General features: G+C 48.4%; 2 protein-coding genes across 2 annotated transcripts in view; one reads left to right on the top strand and one right to left on the bottom strand.

Annotated features, from left to right (window-relative positions):
* The window catches only part of LOC119446596 (sodium/hydrogen exchanger 3-like), a 411,172-nt gene that overhangs the window by 115,683 nt on the left and 285,426 nt on the right, over nt 1–10,063 (top strand).
* The window catches only part of LOC125944429 (sodium/hydrogen exchanger 3-like), a 28,865-nt gene continuing 24,344 nt past the window's right edge, over nt 5,543–10,063 (bottom strand). The window contains exons 4-5 of the mRNA XM_049664914.1: nt 9,440–9,481; nt 5,543–5,612 (exon numbers count right to left, since the gene is read on the bottom strand). Coding sequence (XP_049520871.1) covers nt 5,543–5,612; nt 9,440–9,481 — 112 coding nt within the window. The remainder of the gene's footprint in view (nt 5,613–9,439; nt 9,482–10,063) is intronic.

Genomic DNA, 10,063 nt, shown 5'->3' with positions numbered 1-10,063 from the left:
CCTACAGCATCTGGCTTGCTTGCCAGCAAAGAGCCACTTTTCAACATTTGCCAAAAGTATTGTAATAAGACATCAGTCCTAGTTGCCGATCCACATTCATTCTGCTACACGTTATCAGTCCCATTGTGGTTCAGCACCGGCCTCAATTACAGTTGACAATCAGGGCATCGAAAAGAAATCTAGAGCGCCGTTGCAAGCTTTCAAGCCAGGCACTTTGGAACACATTTACAACGTCCAAAGATTCCGGCAACATGCCTACACAGATGGTTCGGTAAAACTCAACAGCTCTGCTGCTGTAGTCATCATCCAGGCAAAATCTAAAGACGTCAAGCTAAAAACTTCATTTGTTACCACCTCGACGAGTGCAGAACTTGTGGCACTCCGTGCATTCCCCCGGTGTAGGGTAGCCAACCGGACGTTATCCTGGTTAACCTCCCTGCCTTCTGCCTTTCTCTTATTTCCATCCGTGGCACTCCGTGCTGCACTTGATTTCATTAATCAGGAACCACCGAAACAAAGGATAGTTTTTAGTGATTCCAAGGCAGCCCTTCAGTGCATACTGACACGTATACATGTTTATCTTTCACCGGTGGCCGCTTTCCACCGGCTAACAGGTGTTAAACGTTATCGCTCGGCGCAGGACGCGCCTGTATCGGAAGTTTCTAGAACGTTATCGATGCTTCTTTCCATTGCCTGTTTTCACCGACGCTTCTGTTATCTGATTGCATGACTGACGCGAATTGTCTAGAACTTTCTGGAAGACACGCGGGCATCAGGGATTAATCTAGAACCTTCGATGACTCAGGTATAAAGCCGACGCGTTTTCGCCGCTGATCAAATTTTCGACGATCGCCGACTGTGTTCGCCGCTATCGTTGTGCTTTGAGTGTACCCTGATTTTGTGGGCACAGGTTCGCCCAATAAACAACCAGTTTCGTCGTACACAGTTTTACGACTGTTTTCTTCAGCGTCACTACTACGTGACATCTGGTGGAGGTGCTAGTGCGTTCATGCAGCGAACGCCCCCGCAAAGCCGCGATCCAAGCCCGAAACCGGAGGACAACGCCAACGTCACCAAGGACCAGCGAGCTAGCCGTAGGCAGCAAGGACTTCTGCCGGAGTACGGACTTCTTCCCGAGAAGACCACAGCGATCAAGGCCAAGTCAACGACCTCAATGGCAGCCCCAGCGTCCCCCATCCTGCTGCAACAACCTCGGGAGCCCCCGACCTTCCGTGGATCATCGGCTGAAGACCCTGAAACCTGGCTGGAGACATACGAGCGGACCGCGACGTTCAACAAATGGAGCGACGACGACAAGCTACGCCATGTCTATTTTTCGTTGGATGACGCTGCTCGGACCTGGTTTGAGAACAGAGAGACCACCCTGGTTACGTGGGACCTTTTTCGTGAAAACTTCGTGAGGACCTTCACGAGTGTCGTACGAAAGGAGAGGGCAGAAGTTTTCTTAGAAACCAGACTGCAATTGCCGAACGAGAACATCGCGATCTTCACAGAGGAGATGACTCGCCTCTTCCGCCACACCGACCCCGACATGTCTGAAGAAAATAAAGTTCGGTTCTTGATGCGGGGTGTCAAAGACCAACTATTCGCCGGATTGATGCGCAACCCGCCCAAGACTGTCGCCGAATTTCTTTCCGAGGCTACAACGATCGAGAAGACGCTTGAAATGCGCGTCAGGCAATACAACCGCCGTGCCCTGACCAACTACGCCGACGCTCAAGCGCTAGGCGCCGACGACCTGCGCGAGACCATCAGAGCGGTCGTTCGCGAGGAGCTGCATAAGCTCTTTCCCAGGTCGCAGCCTCACGTGGCATCTATCGCCGACGTCGTCAAAGACGAAGTTCAGCGCTCACTTGGAGTTCCCGATGTGCAGCCACAATCGCCCCAACCCCAGCCGGTAGCGCTGACCTACGCCGCCGTCGCCCGTCGTCAAGGCCCCCCTCCGCGCTCGCGCCAGGGCCCCGTAACGCCGCAGTTCCGTCGTCCACCGCCGCCGCCGCCAGCACGCCCGCCCGTCGCCCAGCGCAGCTACCAGAGGAAGACGGACATTCGGCGCGCCCCCGACCACCGCCCGCTCTGCTATCACTGCGGGGAAGCCGGCCATGTCTACCGCCGATGCCCATACCGCGAGATGGGCCTACGAGGGTTCCCCGTCAACGCGCCGCGTCCCGATCGAGGTGAACGACCGCGCGACATCGCCGACTACCTCGCCGGAGCCCAGTGGCAACCACGACGATCCTCACGCTCGCCGTCACCAGGCCGCTACATCTCGCCGCATCGCCGTCAGTACAACGGTCCTACCCGGGGCCGATCTCCCAGCCCTTACCCGGGAAACTAAAGGCAGCAACCGATGGAGGTGCGGTTGCTGTACGACGCAATGCCGAAGATCCTCCGACGCCGCCGACGACGACGATTCGCGATTCATCACGACGAGATATCAGTACGCCGCCTAGCAACAGCCTTGACAGCACTTCGTCGCCGAAAGAAGACCTTCCGACGCGACGTAGCAGCAGCAGAGCAAGCCGACGCAGCCGTGATCCGACGCCACGAATTAACCGCAACGCCAGACGCCGGTCTACCGATATAGACGTGGTCATCGATGGCCATAACGTCACCGCTCTCGTCGACACTGGAGCCGACTATTCCGTCTTCAGTGGCCCGTTCGCCGCCAAGTTGAAGAAGGTGAAAACAGCCTGGCAAGGACCCGATATCCGGACAGCGGGAGGCCACCTAATAACGCCGACTGGAATCTGCACAGCGCGAGTCACGGTAAACAACCGCACTTACCCGGCGAGCTTCGTAATCCTGCAGCACTGCTCCAGGGATGTCATCCTAGGCATGGACTTTCTAAATCAACACGGTGCAGTCATCGACTTAAGGTCCAAGTCGATAACGCTTTCAACGCACAACGCGATACCACCGGATACAAGCATAAGTTACCATGCCTTGAATGTTCTTGACGAACAAGTCACCGTTCCGCCTCGCTCCAGCGTAATGATTTCCGTCGGTACCGAAGTGCCTGCAGACATGGAGGGCATCATCGAGGGCGATCATCACTTACTGCTCGACCGTGAAATTTGCGTCGCTAGAGGCATAGCTGAGCTACGTGCCGGGAAAGCAAGGGTGATGCTCACGAACTTCAGCCCCGAATACAAGCACATTAACAAAGGCACCACGGTCGCCTACATCGACGAAATAGTACAAGCCAGCAGTGCGTTCGCCTTCACGGATTCCAGTGCACCTGCAACGACGACTATAGTACCTGAACAAACTTTCGACGTCAATCAGAACCTTGCCAGGCACAAGAAAGAACAACTAAAGGCTCTGCTCCTGCAATACGAGGACTGCTTCTCGTCGTCGTCAAAAGTTCGACAAACCCCTGTCGCCAAGCACCGCATCATAACCGACGAAAATGTCCGGCCACTCCGTCAGAGCCCGTACCGAGTTTCGGCGCGCGAACGCGAGGCCATAAGGCAACAAGTCGACGAAATGCTACGCGACGACATCATCCAGCCGTCCAAGAGTCCGTGGGCGTCCCCCGTGGTGTTAGTGAAGAAGAAGGATGGAACCCTACGTTTCTGTGTCGATTATCGTCGCCTCAACAAAATCACGAAGAAGGACGTATACCCCCTCCCACGGATTGACGACGCCTTGACGACGCCAAAGCCCTATGCACCACGGACCTAATGAACAACTGGCCTCAGAAATACGAGAGATATATCATCGCAGCCATGACAAGGGACACAACATAATCTTTCAATGGCTCCCAGGACATTGCAACATCAGCGGGAATGACCACGCCGACGAGGCCGCCCGATCTGCACATGAAAGTGGTCAACGTGTCTTTATTCGACTTTCGTGAACAGACGCTGCGGCGGGACTGCGATTGATGTCCCGTGAATGTGCTTTGCGCCTGTGGTACTCGAACACTTTCACTATGTGTCGTTTGCGTTCGTTGTCTCCGGATATACGGATGCATCTACCGCCCGGATTACTGCACCGCCTGCGGATGCTGTACCGTCTGTGGCTGGGCGTTGCATTTACTAACTCATATGCCTTCGTTACTGGAATGGTCAACAGCCCCACGTGCGACATTTGCAACAGTGATGAGACGCTCGCACACATTATCTGGGTCTGCCCGAGCTATAATGCCGAAAGACAAGTGTTGTGCAGAGTGTTGGACCAATTGGACAATCGTCCACTGACGGAACTAAATGTTTTAGGTCAGTGCTCCGACAGAACATCTCCGCTGAAGGCCTTATTCGCACTACTAAAGTTCCTGCGGTCTACGGGCCATCACGATAGACTAACAACGCCGCCCCCTACCGCTCTATAGTGTATGCGGTTTGTTCGTGCTCGTCTCTCTCTCTGTCCCCTCTTCCACTCTCTTTCTCTTTTTATCCCCAACCCCTTCCCCCCGTACAGGGTAGCCAACCGGAACTACCCCTGGTTAGCCTCCCTGCCTTTCTATGCATCCTTTCTCTCTCTCTCTCTCTCTCGGAATTTTTATTTCCTTATATATGCCAATGATACAAAGATTTTAAAGAAGATTCACAATGTTGATGACTGTCCCATCCTGCAGTCGGACCTATTTTCCTTTTCTAAATATTGCAAAGATAATAACCTTACCTTGAATGCTGCCGAGACCAAAGTCATAACTCTCACATGCAAAACAGTAAGCATTTGTTTTTCTTATTTTGTAGGTACTGTACCGTGTAAGGTCTGTGAGATCAATAATCTCGGTGTACTAAAAATCCTTCACTTACTCTAATTTAAAATTTAAAATTCATGCTAGGCACTCCAACTTTGCAATAACAATTCATAAACCAATTTCGCAAACAGCATCTCTTAGACCGTCGACAGCGGACAAATCTGTTGCACACGGCTGTAGGAAACGCCGCTATTTTGCGAAGGAACTTTTTTGCAAGAATAAATTAAACAGAGGCAAATTTGTCAAGTAAAATGTAAAATTTCACGCTTCGTCAGTTGCTGCTCACAAAGCTGTAAACACATTAAACGTTTTACGAGCAGTTGTAAAAGTGAAGAAGGATCCGAAATCCTAAGTATGAAAGAGTGCTTCCAATAGCAATTACAATTTTTTCTCTCTCCTTTTATTTATTAAGACACAGCATGCTTATTCTAATTGGTTAAGCAGACTCCCAATAAGTTTAATTGCGTGTTTTAACTGCATTTGAATAGGGTGAGTAATAGTTATCGAAAGACAGAAGTCCCTGCGGTACCCTATCTTTAACGATTGAACTGCAGAGAAGGCACGTCGTGGAAATAAAAAAAAACATTAACGAAAAAGAAGAATGTGCACTACACTATTTCGTGCATATAGCACAAATAGGTAAAAAAAGGGGGAAAAAAGGCATCCGCTTGAAATACTATCAAAACGAAATACCGGAACTTGGAATATACACATGAAAAGGGAAAAGCACCGGAATCGATGCTGCAATACTTAAAAAAAAAGAAGAAAGAAGAAAAAAAGAATAGATGAAACACCGGAAGTGGTTGGTACTCACGGAGGAAGCAGGAAGAGGAAAAACAAGTCCGGCGAGAAGTTCGGCACGTAGTCCGAGCGTGTGAAGCTGCGGCGAGAAAAAAAAAATACAAAACGATTTTGGGAAAAAACAATTGTCGAACGTATACCGGATTGAAAGCCACCAAGCGCGTAAAAGCCAGCACAGCGAACAACTATAGACTGGCTCAGAAGGCGGTGCATGCGGTGCGCGAGGCTGACTTAAGCGAGTACCGTATCATTCTAAAACATTTTACACCCTCAAGGGTGTTTCCTTGTCCCACGGGTAGCACCGCTCTCTTGAGTGCTATAAAATTTGTTATTGCACACGACAGAGAGCTCTTGCGATGAGAAAAGACAGTAAAAAACTGTGTAATAATTCTGACCACTTGAGTGTATCTGACAAGAAAGTTTGACAACGACAGCTTTGAAAGCTTATTTAATGCACTTACCTTGTCGCCTGTCGCAGCTGCCATAATTTTTGCTTGCCACAAAAAGCCGGCAAATGAGTAAACTTCATTGGTACTCACCAACGATTCGATCTTGCCCTTTAAACGTGAAGGTGCTAGCCATGGGACAATCAAGCACCCTTTATATTCCCATAAAGGTACAAAAATTTTAGGAGTAATATATAGTAAAATAAGTTAATCGATGAGTACGACATTTTTTATTCATAGAACGATGAGGCTTGACGTCTCAAGGCAAAACGCATGCCACAATGAGCGACGACACAATCAAGGGTTCCGGGTTAATTATGACCCACCCGGGGTTCTTCAACGTGCACTCACGCTTGGTAGACTTGCATTCTGCTCGCTTCGAAATACAACCGCAAAGCAAACCCGTTAATTTATACGCTCAGGCAGCAGAACGCCATCGCGAGCAACCGACCGAGTATGACGCTGCGCTGGGCTACTTGGTTAATAATATTCGCAACAGAGAGCAAACAATACGAAGTAGCACACGCCAGTGCTGTACTTGTAAGTTTCAGCTCATCTTAGTTTGAATTCAATTATTTTTGAGTACCCGTGGACAGCTGTGAGCCTCGGTAAAGGTGCACTTGTGAATTGACCAAGCAGGAAAGAAACTTAAGATCGCGCCCGGGCTCCGTATGTTTTGGGTACGAGGGAAAGCGCACGAGGGTGAACCTAGAAGGATGGTGGCTTGACGGGGCACAAGATGTTGGCGATCACGTGATCAAACGCGCGCTCCCTAGCCCGGATAGAACACTGTAAAAGCAGGCTGCGCATAGCGGTCCGCGTGCCACATCTTGGAAGAGAGCTTCTTCTTCGCATTTGCCCGTGCTTCGTGCGCATACGTGAGAGACATCTGGGGCTTTTGCTAGAGACTTTCGCGAAATATGGGGACATTTTGCTGGGTATTCTTGCTTCTAATATTAGTGCGTTTGCCTATAGGTACTACGGAGGACGGTGAGCATTGCTCAACTCCGTGTAAGTGCCGCTGAAATGTGCCGCCACAATTTTCGGAAAACGAAACTATCAAGTTAACAACTCTGTAACTCGGCAACGAAAAAACGACATCGCGATTCGGTAAATACATCTAACAGCACATCTAAAGCAGACACATTTGGTGGATTATACATGGCTCTCAAATACACACTAATATAGTGAGATGCACTTTTGCATAACCTTCGTAAACTTTGTGCCAAATTAACGTAAGATTTCTATCAATATATAAAAAATTTGTCCGCTTTGGATGTTCTGACGAATACAATTTAGAGAACTGCGATATCTGTTCTTGGTGCAGAGTTGCGGATTTGTAAACTTTGTGCTTCTATAATTTTTACACACACCGACTTTCGGCAATCTTTGTAATGAATTCAGGCCGTAATTCGAAATTCCGTTTCCAAGAGCCAGTAGAACTTATCCTTTTCCTCTTAAATGCCTCAAATTTCATCAAAATGGGCCCAGGGGGTTATCTTGGAAGAGCATCTATTCGTTTCACACGTATTTTAATAGGCATCGTCGTAGCTGGGGCCGAGCTAAAGCTTCCTCTTAACGCTGACAGCAGCCACGAATTAATACGATACACCCCTCCGTGAATTGCGCCTCTAGTCTGACTTCTTCGTTATAAACGAAACTTTCACAAGAGAGAAAGCTCTGAAACTTCACCGAGAGAGGCTTATCGTAAGTGCTTGAGGCAGAACGATGAACTTGTATATTTTTGAACCCATACATTTTTTTTCATTTCTATAGGTCACCGAGCTTGGGCGATTTAATAATCCTTCCCTTAGCCAGTATATCTGCTCAATCTCGCCGCCCGCATAGCAGTGTCTGCACACCCGATCGTTACCGAGTTTCGAAACGCGTAAAAAGTGCTTACAGAACGTCATTCGACCGAACTCCGTCGCAGAAAAGGAAGCGTTGCGGCGGTTTCGTAAGTTTTCAGCTCTGCTAACCGATGCGACGAAAGAAAGCTTTTTTAAAAATTATAATTTTTACTTGCCCAACTACGGTTGTCGAACTTCATCTGCGACACAGATAATGAATGATAAGGCCAGCAGCCAAACTCTAGAAGAACCAATCATTCGGATCGACCACCCGCGAATTAATGATGTTTCGCAGAGTCTGTTTTCTAAAAGCTGCTTTGAAGTTATTATTAGTGACTCATAGTAAGCGTTCGAGATCGGTGGCGGTCAAGTAAGAACTCGCGTCGTCTATAGGCTTTATAAAGGCACGCACACACGGCGCCACAATAAGCAAAATGTCTCACTTTTTTTTTTTTCGAAAGATTGCCCTGCGGCACAAAATGTTCGTAGGTGCACGTTGTACCTACATATATAGTTGCTTCCATCCAAGAGGAACGCACATAGCTTGTACAGAACAATCACAGTTGAAATTAACTAACGTAATGAAATCCGAGACGATCTTCAGAACGCGATGGTCGCACCACAAGCTGAAGTCGACATGAGGCTAGGAGATGGCGAGCGAGCAACCTGGCAATCAAAAAAAAAAATTCCAGGGTTTTACGTGCCAAAACTACTATATGATTATGAGGCACGCCGTAGTGGGGGACTCCCGATTAATTTTGTCCACCTGGGGTTCTTTAACGTGTACCCAATGCACGGCAGACAGGCGTTACTGCGTTTCGCCCCATTGAAAAGGGGCCGCCGCGGCCGGGATTTCATACCGCGACCTCGGGCTTAGCAGCGCATCACCAAAACCACTACGCCACCACGGCGGGTACCAAACAAACAAATCGCGCAGGCACGTTCGAAACGTTTTTAATAAGCATTCACATACACGAATTCACGTTCACTCCAGCCAGGATACCGAAATAAAAGCTGGATAGTTTATAGCAAAGCACTGCTTTCTGGGGCGAGTGTTAAACACTGAGTCCAAAAAAAAATTTTTAATGAACCAACGGACCGTTTAATGGAGCCATTTGCCATCACGTACGTTATACGCGCTGTTGCCCAGAATGCGCGCAAAATACAACTACCGTTTTCATTTCTCATTTTCTTTTCCTTTCTAATCTCCGCAACAGCAGGCCGTCGTTTCGCCACTAAGCCAAAGGCAAGAAACACATGACGGTGGTTAGTTTTCAGAGCCATACCATACGCTTGACTTGTTTGCTGCGGCTCTTACGAAACTTGCACTATAACCATCGCCGGCAACGATGTCTCTCTCGCGCAAATTACCTCTGCCGGGAGGCGGCCAATTTAGCTGGCGTTTCGAAAGTTCACTCTGGAAAGTAATATTTATACATCGCAAACGCAGAGAAGGTTGCGAACGAAATTACCATGCGTTACAAAAAAAATGTAGCCCACTCTTCCTATCGTATAGGCACTTCCTTCCTATAGGATAGTCACTGCGACACCCCGCCACGTGCAATAAAGTAAAAAAAAAAAAAAAGAAAAGGAAAGCTGGGTTGACTCACTGTGCGATTCCACCGACCATTGTACCCAGGAGAATCAGCATACTGCAATTGAGAAAGACAGCGCATAAGAATTAGAGACCGCGAACCCAAGCAATGCTGGGAAAGGTATGCAGTTACGCAGAACTTATGTCTTGTTCTTCAGGAAAGCCACTGAACAAAAGTAGGTTTATCTGTTTCTTCAAACTTCTTTTTTCTTTCTATTGCATTGCACAGTTTTGCGACGTTTCTTGCGTTACTGTTAAGGTGCCGACGCCCAATTGAATACCATTCCTTTTCCGATGTCCGGGTGATATAGGAGCTCAAGTGGTGGTGTGTAGCCAAATCCAAAGCACATGACTCTACCCCCAGCACTTTATGTTTATTTATTGCGAGTTGTTTTAGACGCAAGGATGGTCTTGCATGACTAAGGCTAAAGAAGAAGTCATCTGCCGACGTGGGCCCTGTCATCCTACACACAGCTCAACAGAGAGGCGGCCTATGCACAAAACAGAAAACATGATTCCATTTTGTAATCGACCCACATAGCGAGTACGAAGTGAAAACAATTATACAAAACCAGTAAAACTTTATACAAACTCGAGAGAAGCAGTGATAACGCAAAAAAAGAAGCTACTTCAATGCAGT

Source organism: Dermacentor silvarum, chromosome 3 (genome assembly GCF_013339745.2).
Source record: "Dermacentor silvarum isolate Dsil-2018 chromosome 3, BIME_Dsil_1.4, whole genome shotgun sequence".
NCBI lineage: Eukaryota > Metazoa > Arthropoda > Arachnida > Ixodida > Ixodidae > Dermacentor > Dermacentor silvarum.
This window is presented reverse-complemented; position numbering and strand designations above follow the sequence as displayed.